The sequence below is a fragment of the Acomys russatus genome, chromosome 5 (assembly GCF_903995435.1).
Source record: "Acomys russatus chromosome 5, mAcoRus1.1, whole genome shotgun sequence".
Lineage (NCBI taxonomy): Eukaryota > Metazoa > Chordata > Mammalia > Rodentia > Muridae > Acomys > Acomys russatus.
In genome coordinates this window covers 67,698,593-67,721,899 of record NC_067141.1, presented here as the reverse complement: position 1 = coordinate 67,721,899, position 23,307 = coordinate 67,698,593, and the positions used below count along the sequence as shown (strand labels likewise).

Genomic DNA, 23,307 nt, shown 5'->3' with positions numbered 1-23,307 from the left:
CCACTTCCTGTCACTTTTAGGCTTTGGAGGGTTCGGTGACACCCAAGGCAACAAAAATGACTTCCCTCTTCCTAAGGTTATACCAGACATAAAATGGAGTTTGTGTGAATCAGCTGATATGGTCATGTTTATTCCAGTATCAGGTCAATTGTGCTTGGCGAAAACTAATTACAACAAACAATACCTTGGAGCAGATTTTAGTGCAAAGGTCCTGAGCCAGTTCCAGGCATTAAGAAGGGGACAGATTAGAGAACAGTGAGAAGAGAGACGAGTGGATCGGGAAGGAACACAGCAAGCTCTGAGAAGCTTCCCATCACATGGTGCTCCTTTTGATAGAAGTCCAATAATCCGTGTGAAATTGGTTATTATGGGTGGCTAACAACTACTTTTGTTAGTTAATGGCCCAAGGTGAGGCCAGGAGCAGTTTCCACTGTACTAACTGTCTAGTAAATGCAGCCATGATTGATTTGGATGGAATTATGAGCACAGTAACAGTTTCAAGGAACACTTCCTCTTTCGCGCACATAACTCATGGTATAAATCTGTTCCTGGCTCTCTCCCTCTCCTTCTCCCTCTCCCTCTCTCTCTCCCTCTCCTTTACCCTCACCTTTCTCCTCCCTCTCCCTCCCTCTTTATCCTCCCTCTCTCATCTATGTGTTTGTTTTGTGCATGTGTTTGTATGCCTATACATGTAACATGCAGTTAAGCATGTATGCACATGTTCATGCAACCTAGAGTTTTGATATCAGGTGTCTTCTTTAACTATTTTATTTTCCTTTGAGACAGGATCACATCCTTTTGGACAGAATCACTCCCTGAACTTGTCACTTATAGGCGGGTTTGCCAAACAGCTCCGTAGATCCCCCAGTCTCCATGTGCCCCCACCACTCAGTGCTAAGATTACAGATGTGTACTCCAGCCACAGGCATTATAAGGGTTCCAGAAACGCACACTCATCCTCATGGCTGGCTGGCAGGCAATTCACTGACTGCCCCATCTCTCCCTCAAGTCTTTCCTTTGCTGAGTTTGCTTTGTATCTCTTCTCTAGAACAAACAATAGCAGAAGATGAGCTTATGTGCTAACATCTGTGCATCCTCTGAGCGACTCACCATACCTGAGGAGTGGTCTTGGGTGCCCCTAGCATATACATCATCCACTTTGATTCCCAAAGCTTCCTCATAATCTAAGAGATCAGAGGAGGAATTCAAGTTTTGTAAGGACCAAGGAGGCTAGACAATATTAGAGAATCAAAGAGGTTATGATCACAGAAGCTGCATACCACTCATATGGGCTCTTAATCCAGTGCTGCTGACACAGAGAGAGACTGCAAGTACACATGGATCTTCATCACTCGGTCTATTTATGACTCAATTTTTTAAAAAAAAAGTAGCTCTCCTTTTTCAATTGAACAAAAGTAACACAGGGGGCAGGATTATACTTCCACTGGTGACTCTAAGTGCCTGGTGGAGTCCCTTACATGCATTAAGAACTCAATAAATATTTCCTGAATGACTTGGTGAGTGGTTGGGCATTTCCTGTGTAGTTCGTTTTTATTGGTGCCAGAACTCTGTAAGGGAGCCAGTGCTTAGGCTTAAGTCATTTTAAACTTGAAATTAATCTAGAGGTTATGTATTACAGATTGGCATGGTGGTGATAAAATTTATCTATACTCTAGGTTTCTTCTTATACATTTTTATTATCTACCACTTTGTTCTCTTTACTATTAGGCAAAATAGCTCTCTATTTTCCAGGAGCACCTTAAGAATGTGCTATTCACATCCAAGAGTTTACACAATCACTGGGTTATTAATATGAATGGAATTTCTCTTATGCAACTCAACTCTTCCAAAACATGTAATTTTCATTTTATGTGACATATTACTAGAAAGACATTATGGGGTACACAGCAGTCCCTGCTGATCCATTTTCACTTGGTAAATTTTCAGTTACTCATAGCTGATCATAGCCTGAAATTATTAAATGGAAAATCTAGAAGTAAACAAAAAATCATAAGCTTTCAATTGCATATTGTTTAGATTATTATGATTGAATGCTGCACTTTGGCTGACTGTCCTTACCAGGTAGCGCAAATCAGTGTCATCTCACATCAACATCCCCTGAGCCCACAGTCTAGAAACAGTAGTATTTGTGTCTCAGTTAACTGGATTCAAGCCACAGGACAGTAATACACACAAACCATCTGGCATAAACAAAACAGCCGGAATCTTAGTGGCTGTTCTCACATAGCAGCAGCCAGTACCACTGAAGCCAACTATAGCACAACACAAAATATATTTACAATATAATGAACCTGAAATAAGCTTGGATGCACAAAGATTGTATTTTTAAAGCACATTTAATGTTGGGAGTAATTGAAAGGGTTGCTTTTTTAATCTTCCTTGGACTCTTCAAACAAAGCCAAACATTTAGTACAATGTATACATTTTCATATGTAAGACCTTCAACTAGATGGGTTCCATTTTTATTTATTTTTCAGGAATCTCTTAACACAAAGGGAAAAGACGTTTTATCTGCACGTGAGTCTGCAAGTGCACATTTACGTGTACCAACTTATCAGAATGGAGCTACAAAGTGAAGAGCCTTAGCAGTGTAATCCACACCTTAAAAATGCAATCTAGCTCAGCATTGTGAATTTAAATTATAGTTGAACGTGCCTTTCAGCATTTTTAATTGGCTGATTTTAGGAGCTGCAGTGAACCCGGCTTCAGCTATGAACTCCAGAAAGTGAAATCTGGACAGATGGCGTTGCCAACTGGGAAAAAGGAGAGAAGGAGTGGTTCCTGCTACTTACAAACCACATGCAGGAAGAGGACAGCTGTGTCAGAACCAAGGTTGTTCTCCGCATAGGCTGTCACCTGGAAGATCCCTGCACTCTTATACACATGCCTGATGCCGTCCTCAATGGGGCTGAAGTTGGCATAGGACACAGCAACCCCATCCCCAAAGTCAAGCTGGATGTTTGTCCTTTGGAGGTCACCCTGCAAGAGAAGAGAAATTGGTCTAGTCTCCTTCACAGGATTCTGATTGACTCATATCTAACACTAATTGTCAGAGCATCAATATTACCCTAGAAACTCCAGTGCAAGCTAAAATCCATGGAGGGCTATGAGCAAGGGGTGAGGACCAGCGTGCCCAACCTTGAGGCTGCTGGTTATGTTATGACTCAGGCAATGGTGATAAGGAAGAGTCTAGCCAACTTTCTCAAATGCAAAGAATAAGCGCCTTGACCCCTCACAGACATGGTTCATGTTGTCTATGTCAGGACAATTACAGTGATAAAGTAATGGTTAGCTCTGTGACATAGTTTCAGATGAAGCCAAGCAGTTACTCCTCTTACTTTATATTGTAAAAACTTTCTATTCAAGCTATGTGCCCATTTCTTTGTGCGAGCATATGTATGTATAAACATCCGAGGGGAAGTGACTAATGATTTAGTAATAAAAAGTATTACCGTCCTCAGTTTTAACATGGAGGTAGAATAATATCTACATTAAAGCCACATGGCTGGCAGCAAGAAGAAGCACGTATCTAGGCAGCCCACTCTCAGTACCAACTCCTTTCATTACAACACAATAATTTTCGTTATTCTTATTTTTGGCTATCTGTTATTAAGTTTGAGAGGTGTGTTAGTCACTTACCATGTATTCAGCATCAGCTTCACAATAGCAAGAGGAGGTAGATCGTGTTTCCATTGTACAGATGAATACTGCATGCTCTCTAAAATTACTTTTTTGTTCTTTCCTGAGACCTGCTTAAGCCATCCTCTCTCCCAGAGCCCCTTCTCAGTGATTTAGCCCACAGATGTCTCTGCCGCGGGAAGTTCAAGTATACCTCTGGTATTGCCTCTGACATGACACCCAGTGGCTTAGCAGTGAGTATTATCACCACCTCAAGCTGTTAGCCTCCCAAGGGCAATGTTGAACCCCATCCTTATTATACACCCCACACTGGATCAACACTTTGGGTAAATGTGTATTTGGTTCAATATCAGGGTCAGTAAAACAGATCATGAAGTAAAGATCTAGAACGAAGAAGGTTAGAAACTATCAGTTTATATATTTAGATGGATGGAGGAATAAAAAGAGAATTGTATTTGGAAACATTCACTAACATGGATTGGACATGAAATGTCCGCAGAAAAATCTTATACGCTAGAGGCTGGTCCCCAGCTACAGATGTCATCTTGCCATGTTTTGGAAAAAGTGAGGACATTGGACCAAAATCAATCTCAATCTCCAGCCCACCTTGCTCTCTCCTTCACACTTTCCTTTTCTACCATGACCTATGAACCTACCATACCACCTATGAACATGAGGGCAAACAGAGACCATGGGCTGAACTTTCTGAATCTGTGACCCAAAAATCTGTCCTAGAAACAAAACATCTGACTAATGCACAAAAGAAAACCTCTGCTCCAAGACTGTGCACTGGCCACAGTTTTTCTTTACACCTCTCCAGCCATGGCAATGCAGATACGAAGGAAAAACTGATGGGTGCTCTCTTGACCCTCATACAGTGTCAACTACGCTTGAGTTTATAAATGTAAATTAAAGTGGAAATGAACTGCCGGCAATTGAAATGGATAAGATTGTGGCTCTCCACATCCATTTGAGAAACTTTTTATAGCTCTGGTCCTGAACACTCTCTAGTGGAAACGTGCTAATGACCTCCTTGGAATCTTAAAGTCCTCTATTTCAAGCATCAATGTGAGTGAAGACTGAGGAGTCTGCCAGGCCAGGATAAGAAGCCTGCACCTTCACAGTGTGGTTTGCACTTTAAACGCTCTGAAGTGTTCAGACTAGTGAGAAAAACCTCCTGGTTTGCTTTGCTTCCTTTCCAAGATCTCAAGAGCCCAGAGCAATTTGCATATAAATTTAGAGAGGGCATTGTCAATCAGGCAAGGCTCCCAGCTCTACCAGTCCAGCAAAGAGTGCTAGCAAAGTGCCTGGTTTGGTCAGAAGGAACATCTCACACAGGAAGCCAGAAGCAGGTACGTGGGTTGCAGTGGCAGCATACACTCAGGTCTTCCTGCCTGGATTGCAAATGGCACTAAGCAGTGAGCTAATGAAGCCAGTAGCAGGTGCATAAGAAACCAATGCTGTCTGTGTTCTGTACAACGTTAACTTTAAAGCCAATTTCAGTCATTTTCCCCATCCTCACAATCAAATGTTCAAGACTCTTTGAAGGCTGGTGGGCTTTCCTAATTAGTAAGAGTATGGGTTAGAACAAGCAAGGAGAGAGAGGCTCTGTAAGTCAGCAACTATGATTTAAATTTTCCTTCCCCAAACCCCTCACAGTTTACACATTATATCCTTACGGTGACAAACATTTCCAAAGCAGAAACTAAGGAAAACCTTTAGGAATATATCCAGATACACCATAATAGTAGAAGCTATAACTCTAATACTCAAGAGGTAGCTGCACAAGGATCCTAAGTTTGAATGCAGCACAGGCTGCACTGTGAGTTCAAGGCTGGCCTGAGCTATAGAGTGGGTGCTATGTCAAAAGAGACAGGATGAGACTATCTCAAAAAATCCATAGGCTGGAGCCATTGCTCAGAGCCAAGGTCCTGAGTTCAATGTTGAGCATAAGAAGTGTGGGAAGGAGAGAGAGAGAGAGAGAAAGAAGAAGAAGGAGGAGGAGGAAAAGAAGAAGAAGAGAGAAGGGGGTCAGGGGAGGGGGGAGGTAAGGCATGAGGAAGAATGGGCGAGCTAGCAAGCAATATATTCCAGAGGCATTGTGAACTGAATCTTTAATTACAGGGGGTTTCAGAATATTACTCGCTTCCTCCTCTTTCTTTTTTCCTCACTCTCGACGTTGGTGTGAGGGCTGGACAGATAGTGAGAATGTTAGATTTCTGTTTCCTTCTTTTTCTGAGATCAAGGATTGTCAGCATGTGAGTCGGACTGCAGGTACCCGAGTGGTCACCTACCTCCTCCATTAGAATGATGAAGGTTGCGTTATGGCCCTGTTCTGCCACCAGACGCCCATCAGTGGTTACCACGTGGAGGCCCCGAGGAGCTTTTCCAGGACACAACTGTGTCTTAGCAGAGTACTTCTCTCTCAACCCATCTGTGCAGTTGTTGGACACAATCCTCCGGTACCTAAAGAGATTTGACAAAAGACAGCTTTGGTAGTGGTGCAATTTGTAGTGTGTGTGTGTGAGAGAGAGGGGCGGGGGGCAAGAGAAAAGAAGCAAACAAAAGTACTTCTTGCAGCTGCACTTAAAAGCCAGGTCTCGAAAACTACAGCTATTCACAAAGATAAACAATGCTCAGGAAGGCTGTGCCCCCATCTCAGGGAGGCTAGCTCCTTAAACATTATTATTGATTCCACTGAGTACACCAGGGATCTGATCAGTGTCTAAACCAGCCAGGAAAAATCAATGTCTAACTCACACACAGCAGAGGAGGAGAAGGAGGGCACTGGACTAGTGGAGCAGGGAAAGCAAGAAAGAGTACTCTGTCGATGAGGGGCCTGTTATATTTCCCCAAGGCCGTTTCCGACTTTCTCTGTACCAGAAAGCAGTCAGAATTCCCTATAATCAGACAGATCCTTCCTCTCTCCTCTCCATACCAGGATGGCATTAAAAAGATGTCAAGTAAAAATGAAAATAAAAATAAAAATGATAATTTTTACTCTGCAGTCACTGGGCTATTTTATAATATTTGCCCATTTGCTAAAACACTTTTACTCCTCAACACAGATGTCACACTAGATGCACAGTTTTTAAACTCTTAACAACTCTGCTAAAGTAAGACCACCTTCCAAAAGTGAACTCCCTACAAAACACTGCCAACTTCTGTGGTAATAGCATCAATTGCCTTGACCTCTGACCCAAGAGCTTGCCTGTAACCTGACCTGCCACACAGTTATTACTTCCCGGAAGCCCATGATCGATTCATCATCACTAAAATTGATGTTCAAAGAAAACCACATAAAATAAAGACCCCTGTACCACCACCTTCTCCATTACCACCGCTATCACCATTGTCACTATCAAGTCTTCTCTTCCTTCACCCTCTTTATCAAGAACAATCAACTGATCCATGGTGTCTTATTCTGAAAGACCCAAAGCCACAAAACTCTAGATAATATAAGTCCTCCATTAAATCTGGTGTTTCCTCCTTAACACTGCCCCACTGCTGGATCACCTGCCCTATCTGTTCCTTCTTCCTGGTGATGCAAACCAAATGCTACAGGTAGCTCTCAGCCTAAATGAAATCATAATACATCATGTTCAACTTCAACTAAGCTACGTCTGTATCTTTGTTATCCAATATGGCAGCTGCTCTCCATACATGGCTATCAAAGGCTTGATATGTAGTTAGTATAGCATACTGAAATGACAATGGTTCTTATAGGTCACATTAAACAAAATACAACATTAGAACTATTTTTACGTTTTAATATGATGAGAAATTTATGATTATACTCAAGGCTCATACTACAGTCCTTTTGATTATCGCTGATTTAGTGAAATCAAATTCATCTAAGTTAATCTTTCAGGGTTAGCTCTACTTAGAAGATAGTTTTTACTCATGATCAGTATCTTAGAATTACTGTTTCATAAGGCAAACTTTATTTCAGTCACTTCCTCTTTTAGACAGCTAACAAGAAACCCCATTGGTAATGTATAATATAGGTTAAACTTAGGAAAACTGGTGGTGTCTACAGATACCTATAAGGAAATCCTGTGGGGGAAAAAAGTGAATAGATTTTTCATCTCCTTGCTTTATTTGGTCAGCGGCTTGCTGTTTTGGCATACCTATGTTGCCTAAAATTGGATCTAGCTCTATATTACACATGGTTATGTGAGCTGTCCTAAGAGAATTCATTCTGAGTGGTTTCCAGAGGATGCTGAGGATAGAGGCTGGCTGTTGCAGATGACTCCGTGCGACCGCTATGATCTCCTTCTGCTCTCTCACAGTCCAGCTCAGTAACTTCAAACTGTTCAATCTGCATTGGATGATTTAAATCTCTAAACCATATCCCTGCAAAAACACTACAGTAAAGCGCCTGGGATCTAAGAATAAGTGCTCCCCCCCGGAATCAAATATTTAAAATAAAAAGATCACGATTTTAGAGTATTTCAGACTACATGAGCACCCATGCCTTGATGATGTTTATGCTCCCCTAACAGACGGCTACTATTTAGATACTACCTAAGACTCTCTGCAACCATACAAGGTCAAAGTAAATGAAGCTGGACAGCATGGCTACAATGGTAGAAGAAACACTGGCACAGATGGGAGCGCAGTCCAGACACTCACTGTCTTGCCCCTCTCAGAGTGGTCTAGAACACCCGTAACCTCCCCACCCCGTGTGGAGAATTGTTACAGAAGAAGAAACCAACTTCACTCCAGATGTCCCAAGTCAGACACTGACTCACAGAACTTCAGATAACAATAAGATGCATCAAAATGTAACAAGTGTGTCATGGTCCCATTTGTGCACTCTTTAGATTTCTCCTGAGTCACAGAAGTAGTAACGAAAAGGGTGAAACACCGCATCTCCAAGAAAACTTTTGCCAAGTGTCTGAGGATAACTAAGTGGACTGTGATAGAATAAAAAACATCCTTGGTCTTCTTATTCCAGAAGTATCTAGGATGGCACTTGTAAGTTTTTGTTTGATGTATCACGTGTTTAACTTTTGAGAATTCCCATTGATTCCCATAGGGAGCACTGTCACATCTACAAATTACTTAAATCAATTTACTTCAGGTAAAGCCCAAAAAAGTAAGGCATTCGAGGGAGGTTTTAACTAACCAACAACTATAGTTTTCTAGAGGCCAACTGTAAAGAGTATGTCCTGCCTGATACTTTCTTCTGGTGGTTTCTAAACAAGCTATCCTTGGCTGAACACTTTCACAGTTTCCCTCAGAATCCCCTCAACACAAACTTACCCTACCTACACTTATCTTTTTCAGTGAAGATACACCTCATTTCATTTCACCATTGGGAATGGATGAGGAATGGAGGTCCTTCAGGTATTTGACTTACCCAGTGCTGTTAAGGTAGCTTTGACCAAGGCTGCAGTCCTTTGAGGGGGAAGCTGGGTTGTACCAGAAAGCTGGGACACACTGGCTCTCACCATGTCTCTCATAGCCATAGTCACTGTCAAGAAAGTAAACATGGTAGAGTGATATGTGTAAGGAACTGTTAAAACACCCAAAGGCAAACTTAACTATACATATGCTCCACTTCCTCCCCAAAGTCTTAACTCACTGTTTTAATTAGCCCTAGTGAGGCAAATACCCTTGTCTTAAAGAGCAGTATGCTTTTAGACGTGGTCTCATCATTTAGAGTTATATAGTCTAGAAAGAAAAACAGATTATCAAAAAAAAATCAGACTAGAAAGTACATGAGTTCAAATATGTGACAAGCTTGGAGTGAGAATAGTGAGGCACTATGTATTTAAAATAATACTTTGAAATACAGAACTAATTAAAAAAGTGGCAACAAGGAAGATTTATTTAAAGGTCAAGATACATTCCTATGTAATGATTCAATATGTACTGTCTGAAAATTAATTTTATAGAATTTATATACATGCTTACATTAACTTCAGCTGCTTTCAAGCTTGTGTGTGGGGTGTTTGATTATAGTCACATGTATGTCCACAGGAATTCAAGTTTCTCATTATTAGATAGGAGACCTATACATGTTTAAAATAAAACTAGAGTTCTTTTCCATGCTTCTACAGGACCACAGCCACAGCATCTGACGCCGAATAGCAAGCCCCTCCTTTGTGGAGTTTCATAAGATTTTCAGATGTGTAAATGTCAAAATATAAGAGTAATAAATGGGTGGAGGGGATTACGCTCTTAGAAGCAGCCAGAGCTCACTAAGAGCACCCTCTCTTAGTCCACGCTTCCAAGTTCAATGTCAAGAGAATCCTGCAACCCAGACAGCACAACCTCAGAATCTGAGTATCCACCCACTGAGTGTTGGGGAAGCACAGGGGGCAGGGATGGGGGCAGGCAGGTCACTTTCTGTGCTGCATTTATGTATTTTCTTTTTCTTCTTCCACAGTCTTTGAACTAAGAATTTGTGAAATTCCTTTGAAATGCTGGGAAATTACATGAGTGAATGCAGAACAAAAATGGAAAGATGACAGGTATACAAAGGCAACCATGCCTCATGCATCAGTCACCGTATGTCATGACCCATCAAAAGAATGTGACAAGACCTGCCCTGTATTGTTTTTTCCGTTCTTTGAGGCTGTGTCTCACACTCCAAACCTAACACAGCATAAAGACGCATTGACTGATAGAACAGGTCATGTACATTGCTATCTACATTGGAAGCCCAGACTACTTCTAGCCAACCTTTTAGCCCACTTTATGCATGTTATGCTCTGGGTGTGGCTTACTATACCCCCCCCCCCCGCCACACATTGTGTTTTGGCATCTTCCTTCTTTCTCTAATAAATAGGTTATATGAATGATGAATGTATCTGGAGTTCACTGTATGCAATTTGGGGGGCTATCACACGTTGGAAACAGAAATGGCTAATATATTTGTTATTGATTTCTTGCAGAAATAGATACAATTCAATGGAGGTGACTAGAGGGACCGTGTTTTAGTGCAACCACTGCATGAATTCACTCAGCTGTGAGGCTATGTTGCCACTAAGGTGAACTGTGGCAAGCATCTCCAAATGCTCAGGAGATGAGTGGACTGGATGTGCACAGAGCTGCCAATCAATGGAAAGGCGGAACTCAAAATCAGCTTTGGAACAACCATGCTTCCATGCAGCTGGAAGGAAGAAAATTGAAACAGACATCTACGCCGGGTGAATCCTTTACCAAGGGTCTGATCTATAAGTGGGGAGCTAATGGCCCATAGTTCACCTGGATTCAGAGTACCTTATAATAGTCCATGAGATCTGACTCTTAAAATTTGGGGAATTTTGCAAGGTAATTAACAGTTTTTAAAGCCACTATTAAAAATTAAAACACATGACATTTCTTCACACAAATTATATTTAAAAGTCAATAAATACACAAAACATAATTTTCTACTGTTTACTGTATTTTCGTATCATATAACTACAACTTATTATATATATATATATATATGTTACTACTTAAAACATATGTTGAATTGCATGTGAATATTGTTATATTGTTTATGTTCTTGAGGTCTTTTACATACATGTTTCTGCCTGTTAGGAATACTATATAAAGTGGGGCTGCTGTCTCTTATTATCAGTTCTTCATTCGTTAGGTTAATGCTGAAATCGACCATTGTGGAAACATGTACAGCATTCAGAGTTTGTTCCCAAAGAGTTAAACATTTGTCAGCACGCCATTGAACATCGAATTTCAAGCATTATTTATGCATGGAAACGCTGGACTGTGGTATGCGTATACCGCTTCTAGAAAATTCCCCTATGGCTTTATGAGATGAACCTGTTGACCAGTCCTGCTGACCCTGGACAATGTTGGGAATCTGCAAAGGAAGGATGCTTTTTTTCAAGCAGCCGTGGGGAGGGCAGACATGTTTTCAAGGCTTTTTGCAAACTGTAGCCGTCTTCAGCAGTTCTGTTCAGCTCGGCTACCTGTTAGCGCTGCGGTAATTAAAAAAGGTGCATCAACCGTGCTGCTCTGCCCCAAAGAGCAAAAGCACCTCATTAATATTTAACAACACTAACCAAAAACTGGCTGCCTCCAAGCTGTGGACTTCTTCATTAATTTCTGCTAAATGCATATTAAACGCTCTCACACTGTCCAGCTTCCCTCCCAGCTCATGAGTCCACAGAACCTAAACAAACAAACAGCCTCCTGCTTCTGTAGCTTCCTGGCAAAAGGTGGGAACTGCCGACTTGTGCGATCTGAACAGAATACACCAGAAAATCTGGCTTGCCTCAGGGAAGTATGCTGCCGGATTCCACACACACACACAGGCAGTTCACTTCAAGACATAATTCACCCTGTGTGTTGCTTGATTACAGAAGCCGTAGAATATCTACCTGTTTATGGAAAAATCTGTCCATTTCCAAGAATATGTATATGGTCCACTGCCAACCCATTCCCCAAAGAAAAAGCCTCAGATTCAGAAGGAGAATAGCAAGGATAATTTAGACAATAAAATGTGTGTGTGTGTGTGTGTGTGCGTGCACACGCGCGCACGGACATGCATGAGCACACATGAGTGCAAGCTCCCGTGGAGACATTCAATACCCTGAAGCTGTGGTTGTGTGCCATGCAATGTTGATGCTAGGGACTAAGCCCACCTCCTCTGCAAGACCAGTGTATGTTCCTAACTGCTGAACTGTCTTTCTAGTCCCGTTCTGAAACTCTCCACCAGTCAGGAAGCCCGGGGTCTCCTCCCACGAAACCTACATGAGTGTCAGGCCAGGTACAGGCCAGTAGAGTATCTCTGACCCCACTCTCCCTCTGCCTTTGCACCTAGCATCTGAGATTGCGGGACACAGGCCTGACAGGTGCTTTGATCCCATTTTAAGAGTGGATCAGGGTGGGCTTGGGGTCAGGTGGATCTTTTCAGGCACAGTGAGAGCACACACAAAACAGAAGCAGTTACCATAGTGTAATAGTTATCATCCTCAGTGGGCACAGCATGAACCCAAATGCAGCCATAGAAAAAGAGGCCATTATATGTTAGCCAAATAGTACTGAGAAAACTTGACAATAACGCCTTAAGCACTTCTGAGCTAATCCCACTGTAGCCATCTGCCTTAGCCTTCTCCCTAATAACAGCTTGCTTATATATCTGCTCTGTTTAAGGTACTCTGTTGCCCACTTCCCAAAAGATATGTTTATTTTATTTAATTAATTGGTAAGCTCCATTACCACTCCCTGGATGAAATCGTCTATGATAAAATGCAATCTATTTATTCTATGGTCTCTTTGCTCTAACCAGCTCTCCACCCATGTAAAGCCAACTCTGTCTCACAGAACTGTCTACAGTGGACTATTTTAGATAGATATGCTACACCATGGTGACCAGTAGCTGGTGCAACTAAGGACTTGCATTTAATTTAATTTAATTTAATTTAATTTAATTTAATTTAATTTTACCGCAAGCAATCACATGTGACTTGTGGCTGCCATAATGGACTCAGTACCGGATCATAAAACTCAATACTTTATTACATTATTTTTGTTTTAGTTTGTCTTTGGTGCAGTAATTCTTACTGATACATTATTTAATGTCTTGTTTATATGTTAGTTTGTCCACTGTCAAAAAAATAATACATGCTCACTTATGTTCTTTATACATAAAACCAAAGGCTGACTGGACTATAGGTACACCTGAAATTATATGTGTGTCATCCCACAATCCTTTTCCCTGTGTCTTTTGCATCTCTACTGGATAATCTCACCCTATCATGACTCCATAATGAAAATGGAAGAAACCACTATGATATTCTATATCTTAGACCCAGGAAATTAGAATATTATTATGTTGAGTGAATGAAGCTCTCTTTGTGTCCATTTCCATATATAAAATGCCTAATTCTTCCAAGGACTAGATGAGAAATTAAGATTATTCATGTAAAAGACTTTTGCAACACTGGGGTATATAACAGCTACTCAGCTAAGGTTACTGTTGAATGAGCAAAAGGAGTGAGTAAGAAAAGGGCAGCCGGACCCTCTGGATCCTTCTATTTCCTCATTCTTCCATGCTTATCTCACCTAAAGTCTCAATAGGATGTCCTCCCCTCTGACCCACTTTCCTGGTAAGTAAAGTTTTTCATGGGACATACCCCTTGGACTAGTGTCTTGATATAAGTGAGTATATACCATTTAACTCTTTTTGCTTCTGAGTGAGGAACTTTATGACAGGCAGATCTGGGTCCTGGGGTCCTCCTCAAACTATGGCACCAGCCAAGGAAAATATAGGCAGTAAACTTCGAACCCCTACCCAGACTAGCCGATGGACAGGACATTCTCCACCATTGAGTGGAGAAGGAGATCTGACTTTCACACAAACTCTGGTGCCCCATCTCTGACCACGTCCCCTGGATGGGGAGGCCTGGTGGCACTCAGAGGAAGGATAGCAAGTTACCAAGAAGAGACTCAATACCCTAAGAGCACATTAGGGGGAGGAGGTCCCCCTCAGTCACATACATAGGGGAAGGGAGTAGGGAGGTAGCGGGAGGGAGGGAGGAATGGGAGGATAGAAGGGATGGGCTAACAATTGCGATGTAATATGAATAAATTAATAAAAAAAGAAAAAGAAAAGGGCAGCTGCTTCTTATTTTACCACGGGCAAGTACCTCCCTTTCCCAGAGGGCTAGCCTCTCCTGGGCCCTGCCAGGGAGTTAGAGCAAGCCCCTCTCAGCAGCTGACTCGTTATTGGGAACCTTGGCTTTCTTCTCAGTGGGACTTCCTTTTCAACAGTGCCCTGGAGGCAGTTGTTTTAGAGTAGCTCTTTCCAGCAAGCTTGGGCTGAGAATCTTTTAGGCTCCTAAGTAGAAATCCCAATCCTTGTATGATGTTTACACTGTTTTAACCTAAACTTTGTTCTACAGGTATATACGTCTGAGGCTCAATACATTTCTCCCTTTAAGCAAAATTACCTTCCCCTTGTGAACCCAGGCTGTGTGCCCTTTAGCTCTCACCATATGGGGGTACTAAACAGACTGCTCCCAGTCTACAACCTTCCCAAAAGTACTAAAGTAAGTTATATACTTTCTGCTGCTCTCTGAGCCTTGGGCTTTGTCTGAGGCAACCAGAGAAGCAGCCCTTCTTCGGCTTAGGGTCACACCTAAGTGTAATGTGTATGCTAATGGCTAGAACTGACTGAATAGGGAACTCCCAAGAGAGGACCACAGGCTAGGACATGTTGCTCAGATACTAGTTTCCAAGATTAACACTAAAGACCAAGACACAAACTACATTTGATGAAAAACTGTATTTTATTTTACTTTTAACAAGTCTATTTATTTTATTTCATGAGTGAGTGCTTTGTCTGCACTTATGCATATGCCCTATGTATACACCTAGTGCTGGTTGAGGTGAGAAGAGGGCATCAGTTGCCATGAATCTGGAGTTATAGATGCTTGTATATCATTATGTCGATGCTGGGAACTGAACCCCAGTCCTCTGCAAGAACAACCAATGCCTTAACTGCTGGGCCTTCTCTCTCAGCCCTGAAAGCTTTAAATTCAATACAGATAATTGAGAACAATTTCAAACATTTACCCTAAATGCACTGCTAATAAGCCGGGAATTGTCATCAACAACTGCTGCTTCTACACTCAGAAGCAGCAAAAGCACACCATTGGGTCACATGACCTCTGCTGCTGTTGATATTCTCATGGTGGCCAGGCAGTGAGACCAGGCTTCTTCTTTTGTCTAACCCTACATTAATCGCAAGTGTTTTCTGCCTTCTTTTTAATATAAGGTATGACTGATAATAAAAATGCAAACATCTAATACCTTATTTCTAAAAATCCATAATTTCTTCTTAGAGACTATATACCTATTACAATTCCACTAGTAATGGTAAAAATTTCTTTATTTGAAATTGTCTCTGGAGTTAATGAAATAGTCTATATTAAATTTCACTTAAAGCAGCACCCTGGGTCATCTGCAGATGAGTCTTAATTTCAAAGGAACTAAATGTAGAGATCTTATTCCATCTGAAACATAAAAGAAATCTCAAATAATAAGACCTGTTAGGTTTCCTGAGCAATAGATGACATAGAAGCAACAAGCTAAAATTTAGCCATGCCTGCATTTGAACCTCAATTCTCCTCCACCACTTATGTAACTATGGTTAGGTGACTTATGAACAAACTGCTTATGTGCTTCTCATTGGAATGGCGATGGTCAGGATCCTGACATCAGTGTCTTGACATCTCTGGCAGCACAAAGGAAAGACCCACAGAATGCAGCAAAGGGTTCCCTCCTCTTCCTATTAACCATTTTTACTGAGATTCTGACAGCAGTCCCCAAAGAGGGGCTCAAAAACACTTTAAGTATTGTTACTAGCATTAAAATAGTTGCATAGCACCCAAAGGTACAACTTTGAAAACAGAGATTACTTGAATGTACGAGCCCTATGGGGCTCACGTAACTCTGAGGTACAAACTCACAACCTCAGCAGCAGCAGCAGCTACCACGTGTTGTAGGCTTATGCCATACACAACTTGGATAAGTGCCTTATCTATATTAAAGACCCACCTTCATTCATTTACCAATTCATTTACTTCTCCCTAGGACTTGATGAGATATGTGTTATGTATTTTTATATCACAGCTAAGGAAGTAAAGACACAGAAATTAAGAAAATTTCCCAGAATAAAAACCTGTGAATGCAAGTGTTGGGATTTTTTTTTTTTTTTTTTATACAGACCAGTAAATAGAATAGGTTAAGGAAAGAAATATTCCTTTATAGTCTCTTTTTCTTCTTACTTGTGAGTCCTCCTAGCAATGAGTAAAAGACTGTTTTGGCTCAAGGACACACAACAGAATCTGTAATGTGGCATGGCATACTCAAAGGCCGTGGACCTCCATGGGTCAGTCGGGACAAGGATGCAAGGCACTCTGGGATTTTTTTTTTTTTTTTTTTTTTTTTTTTTTTTTTGTGGTTTGAACATGAATGCCCCTCCTAGGCACATCGGTTTGAACATTTGGTTCCATGCTAGTAGCAGTGTTTTGTCAGACAGTGGAAACTTTAAAAAGTGTACCTTCCATGGAGAAGGTGAGTCACTAGGGGTAGGCTTTAAGAATGTTATAGCCTAGCCTGACTTCCTGTGTGCTGTCTGCTTCTTGCCCTCCCATTTTCAAAGTCCCCGTGCATATTCCTGCTGCCACGATGGACTAGAGGCTCTCAAACCGCAAACCCTAATTACGAATTTTTCCTTTAAGTTGTCTTTTTCTGGCATTTTGTCACAGCCGTGAGAAAAGCAGAAAATACAATATACACCTTATATTTCTAAGGAGAATAATACAGCTTCTTGATATGATTGCACACTGGCCTGTGGTTCACAATTAAAAATATTTGTCCCAGCTGTGACAATAGTTTTGCTTTCAAAAGATCTTCTAACATAAAAAAAACACCCTGCTGTTGAAATTTAAATTCCATTTGGTACATCTCACTTTAATAAGTTTTGCTGAAGCCAGGTTATCAAAGAATAAAGGATGGACAGAGAACAGGCATGATAACTGTACACAAGTAACTTTGGCCTATCCACAACTAGGTACCATGGAGAAGGGAGAGGAAAGGCTGCTGTGCAGGGCTAGGTGCCCGGTACACTGAAACACACTTTGATACTCTGTACCAGGCAATCCAAACACAGCTCTGCCTCTGCCCATCTCCTTCCTTGTCTACGGATGATGCTTGAGCCATTAGCTGTTTCCACTAACCCGGGACTATCATTATAAATTACCAAATGGAAGTTGACCTTCTGACTGGATACATAGGAAGCACGCATCTAGCTGGGACCAAACGGATAGCCATAGATTCCCAGAACTGACTCTCTTAAGAGTCAGAACTCTTTACTGAATGTTTCCCGTGGAGTCGGCAGTGGGACTTGCACAGTGAGGGAACTCTAAAGCTCCTGCGTTCACAGCACTTGCCTTCCACAGGGGACAGACAGATGAAAACAAAATATCCAAAAGCATAATGACTTCATAGGGTGAATTCTAACAGAACAGAGGCAGGACCGTGTGCTAGAGAGCACCAGGGTATACACACGAGACCTGTGTCTTCAGTAGTTCTAAGAAGCTAAAAGTTTCGAAGACACATGAGTGATAAAAAGGTGACAGCCATGATGAAACTCAGAGGAAACTGTTGTGTACTTCATTCCTTTTCCTAGGAATGAGCTTGGATTAATTATTGCAGCTCAGAGTATGGCTGTAATATAGCAAATGAAGGAAGAACAATAAAAAATAAATGGGATAGAAAAGGATACTGGCCAGTGCCCACAACAGCGCAGTACCTTATGGGAGAGATAAATCCATCAAGTTATCTTAGGCATAGGAGTAATAAGATCTGATTTGGAAATTTAAAAAAGAATTACCTGGTCCAGTAGTTAGGACTGTAGACATACATGTGGGATTTTAGGGTGGTGTGGAGTGAGGGAGTTAGTATACACTTGGAGTGATAATAACAGCTGGATGGATGGATGGAAGTGCTTTTATGGACAGCATGGTTTGGAGGGAGAACCTAAAAGGGCTTCATCAAGGCCTGGACCTGAAGGTAGGGAGAAGAGAAACAAATGCCTCCTAGGACTTTATCGGAGCCACTGTTCACATGTGTGTGTGTGGGGGGGAGTGCAGCTCTGTATTTGGTTGAAACTGGAGAAACTGGGCCAGGACTATCTTCTAGTAAAAAGGGTTCTTCAGGCACACTTGCTATGCCATCTCTCTTAGAAAACCAGATGTATCAAACAGACTTATCTCGGAGGAGAATGAAATTGACACTGGAGGTAAGAAATGTTCACATTTGGGACTCTTCAACTGTAGGAAATATCAGATATCAGAATTCTAATTATAAGTTGCAGTGTTTCATTGTCATTAGAGGCAGAACTGTAGTCTACAACTGAAAGAGTCCGAAGATTTCCAACACAAAGAACTGACCGATTTTGAGCAGATAGAAATGCAATTGAGATGTAATATGAATAAGTTAATAAAATATATACAAAAGAAATGCTAATTGCATTGATTTGATCATTTCACAGTGCTATATGTGCAGAAATTATTGTGCTGGCTTATAAATATGTACAAATATTATAGGTAGGTTAAAAATAAAGATAAGAAGAAATGATGACAGTATACTAACACATAGGGTACCATTTGTGAGAACATGCATGAAGGCAACTGCCTAGGATAGTAACTCTTTAAGCATCGTCAGGACGCATCGCATCCCGACTCCTCCAGGACTACAGCTACTCACTGGAGATGAGAAGATAATGAAAGACCCTGAGGAACTGCTTCTCAGACAGCACTGGGATTCCCCACCAATGCGCCTCACCCTCACTTTCAGGTGAGGCAGACTTCCTGTCTGCTCCAGCAACTAGGACCATAGAGCACATCCCGCACCTGGGTCTAACTTGCCTCTACTAACGCCACCTTCACCACCACCACCACCACCCACAAGGAGGTAAATACCTGGTTGGAACTGAAGATGAAATTTCAAAGGACTCACCATTCGAAGTCCCAGTCAGCACAGACACAGGGTTCTGATACCACCGATCCAGAGTAGCCTCTGCCAAGGGCACACTGAGCACCTGGCTTGCGCTTCTTGAATATTTTCCTTTCCCCCATGACACAAGGCTCTCCCTCAAAGAGAAAGTCCATAGTGAGACAGGCAATAAAACACACAGGAGGTGAAATAAACCAACTGGGCACAAAAGCACTGGCCTTTAGTATTCAATGTAGCAATCTCATTTTTTTCAGTAACCATGCAGGAGTTTCAAGGATGAAAGTGCTCATCTTTTATGACCACATGAAAGGACCACTATGGCTGGCTGGCCCAGATCCACCCCTCTATTCATCTTATCAGTAATGTCTCTGTACTACTGTTTTTTCTCCAACTTTGTAGAGAACACAGGACTTCAGGCTCTCCAGACCAGCATGCCATTATCCAAGTGGCTTTAGCAACTAAAGTAATGATCATACAACTTCTGGTATACTGCTTTTATTGTTTATATTATCTTCACAGTGAACTTGAGGTTAACCTCATAAGTATAACCCCTCCCTCTCCTCTCTTTCATTCTTCGCCATCTGCTCCCCCTTTTGCTCTGACAAGTGATTAAACTAAAGTCCTAACTCATAGAAAAGGGCAAAAAGAATAGAAATTGGTGATATAAAATCCAAGGACATAGGGTTGAGAAGAATGGAGAAGTCTACCTATATTGCATGATAAATATCTGCCATCACTAGACCCATCCACCATGCATCTTTTCTTAGCATTCCTTTTCTGGTACTTTAGGGCCCTTATTCCAAGCTGTCTTGAGACATGCTCACACCTTCTACAATGGCAAGGCAGATGACTATAATATAGGAGGCCTCCTCACTGCCTGGTACAGACTTCTTTGTTAATGGCTCTGACACCCTAAGTCATTACCATATCTTTTCCTCCTAGAAGTTCAGTGACCTAATAAGTACATCAAATTTTGGAATGTATGCTATCTACCCCTGTTGGTCCTGGGTATGTACAATTATTTTTGCTCATAGTTACACCCACATGTTCAAATGACGCACTACCTCACTTTCCCAAGAAAATCAGATCAGAGAAAACTTCACCCAGCACAGTAGTTCCTGTTTCTATAGGCCAGCACATCACACTGTAGGGGTACCTGATTGAGCAGGTGCCAAGTCTCAAAGTCCTCCTTGGTACAGCGCCGGCTGAAGATAGACCTGTAGTCCACTTTCACCAACTGCCATTCAGAGCGCAGGCTGAAGTGACCAAAGACTCTAAGTGTTGAGGGAAGGAGTATAAATAACAAGAAGCCTGAAACCAGTCAGTAAAATACCAGACTAAAGAGGAGGCTACCAGGACAGCCTGGATTTGTTGTATCCATCCAAAGTGAGTCCCTTAACAGAATGCTCTCACTATTCAATGACCAGGAGCTTTACATATTCAGCCAAGTGGCTGTCGTTCCCAGTAGGTTTAATATCACTTGTTTTTATTGCAAAATGACTCTATGTGCTTCACAGGAAGGATGGAGATAATCTATCACCCACATGAAACCGTTCTTTGCATTTTAATACAAAGATTTTATGTTTCTTCTTAATGTCAGGACTAGTAGTTTGTCTATCATGATCAGTGCTAGGAATGCTTTTCTCATCTATAAAACATGTGTGTGTGTGTGTGTGTGTGTGTGTGTGTGTGTGTGTGTGTGTGTGTGTGAGAGAGAGAGAGAGAGAGAGAGACAGAGAGAGACAGAGACAGAGACAGAGACAGACAGACAGAGACAGAGACAGAGAGACAGACAGAGACAGGGACAGAGACAGAGATGGAGAGAGATAGACAGACAAACACAAAGAGAGACAGAGACAGAGAAACAGAGAGAGAGACAGAGAAAGACAGAGACAGAGACAGAGAGAGACAGAGAGAGAGAGACAGACAGAGAAAGACAGAGAGAGACAGACAGACAGACAGAGAAAGACAGAGACAGAGACAGAGAGAATGTGTGAGTGCTTATGCACATGCGTGTTTGCACATTTGCCCACCACACTGGGAACAGTGAAATATATTATCTAAGTATGACACTGCTGATAATAAAATCCTGTGACCATCTCTGTGCATTTTAATTGAAATTCCCACCATATGACTCATATGAATCCTTATTCTCCTGCGTTTCTTGAAAAATCATAGCATTCCAATAAAAGAAAGTCATATTTATGTACAGTAATGAAGAATGCCCTCTGCGTGGTCCAGATAATCAATACTGACCTTTGTAAAGCCCAGTTGTTGATGGGCCTATAAATATGAATGATCAATCATTCTAGAAAAAAATTTAAAAAAAAAAGACTGGCCATCAATTCTCAACTGGGGTGGCATGTCATGAGACCACAGTGCAGGGCATCTATCACTGTGATGGAGAGGTGAGACCAGTCACGCTGGGAGCTCAGAACAACGGAAATCTTTCAGGGAGCTGGAGGCTGTCCATTTTAGCCAGCCTCAGTCACACTTCCAGTTCTGCCTTCTCCTACACCCTGGTTTAGATAATCTTAGGATGACAACCAAGGGGCTTCTCGTTGGGATGTTTCCTTGGACTCTCTGGGAGATGAAGACGCTTACAGGAGGGAGAGTGAGGACTGAAATAAATTGTGAAATGTGGGGAACAGTAAGATTGGATCTGTAGATCATCTAACTTATGATAAATCTTGGGAAACAGCTTTGAATGTATTATCAGATAAAAATTAAATGAAAGGTTTACAGCCTTATCTAGAAGATTAAACAGACTTTGAGAGAGAAACTGAGGGCTACATTTTACTGAGCCTGTTTGGTCTTTTTAAAACCCTAGCTTGGCATGGACTCAAAGTTTTGAGCTACAATATTCCACATATATAGCTGATACTGTGTTTCTTCTGAATTTTCTCTGTCTCTTTTTTAAAATTCTTGCTAACTACATTAGTTTCTAAACCAATAAGAGATGCCATATCATCCACTAAGGTATTTCCATTATTTAGTTCTGAACTATTTCAGAGGGTGAAAATATATTTACTTACTTTAAAAAATATTTTTGGGTTTGTTTGTTTGTTTCTGAGGCAGGGTCACATGTACCCCAGACTGAACGCAATCTATATAGCCAAGGATAACCTTGAACTTCTAATCCTCCTGTATCTACCTTCTACGTTCTGAGGTTACAGAAATCTGTTGCCATGTCAGCTCCATTAAAAATTTAACAAAACAGCTACTCCTTATGATAAGGTTCTACTTGCTTGGCAATAAGACAGTTAAATTAATAACTGAATCAGTAAAAAATAAATAAAACATTGAAGATGACCTTGACAAATATCTCTTTTCCTCTCCGCTCAGATATCAAAATCCTCCCACATTCAAACACTATTTCCTGTGCTAAGCTTTCCCTGACGGTAGCAGTCTGAGCATTAGGATGCCAGTGATATTAAAGAAAATATTTCTCTCTTCTCTAAACATGTAATTCATGGCTCACAACATACATCATGTCAGATTAATCCTATTTGTTTCTATTAGAAGATTGGTAGGCAGAAAAAAAAAGAAAATACAAGGTACATGCTTTACGTGGACATCAGCAAGGCAGATGGCAGGGTCTGCAGACCAGTTTTGAAGAAAACTTTTTAAATGTGAGCCAGCCGCTAGTAAGGTGATGTGTCTAACAGCACCGAATTAACATACCGAAATCAACCCCGGGGGAACTATGGGTAGTCAGCTTGCCAGGTTCTGTCGTCTGCTTTTCCCTGTTCATCATTCTTATTAAGCGGCTTATCAACAGAAATCTAATTTTCCAATAACACACAGCTAGAAAGAACAGTCAATGTACTTTATGGTAATCAGGACCCGGTCAGTTCTGACACTCTACAGACAGGCACAGTTTAATAGGATATGATGTAATAGGGAAAAAAACGTCAACCCTTCTTTCTGGTACTGGCATCAAGATTGGATAACAGAAATTAGCTTCATACAGCTGAGGTTCTTAGGTAGTAATAGCAGTTGGTAAAGTGTTCTATGTTTATGTGGCCAAAGTAAGTGAACAGGTCAACAACATCAATGACACTTTAAATGATCTTGAAATAAATTAACAAGATTATATATATTGCCCAGAACAAAAGAGGCAATATCTCAGATTAGTCCACATTGGGCAGATCACAAAGA

The 23,307-nt window shown here is 41.3% G+C and overlaps 1 protein-coding gene across 1 annotated transcript in view; it reads right to left on the bottom strand.

Annotated features, from left to right (window-relative positions):
• The window catches only part of Sorcs3 (sortilin related VPS10 domain containing receptor 3), a 623,313-nt gene that overhangs the window by 32,336 nt on the left and 567,670 nt on the right, over positions 1–23,307 (bottom strand). Inside the window, exons 15-19 of the mRNA XM_051146759.1 lie at positions 20,303–20,420; positions 19,150–19,283; positions 9,026–9,139; positions 5,955–6,126; positions 2,814–3,000 (exon numbers count right to left, since the gene is read on the bottom strand). Of these exons, the coding sequence (XP_051002716.1) occupies positions 2,814–3,000; positions 5,955–6,126; positions 9,026–9,139; positions 19,150–19,283; positions 20,303–20,420 (725 nt within the window). The remainder of the gene's footprint in view (positions 1–2,813; positions 3,001–5,954; positions 6,127–9,025; positions 9,140–19,149; positions 19,284–20,302; positions 20,421–23,307) is intronic.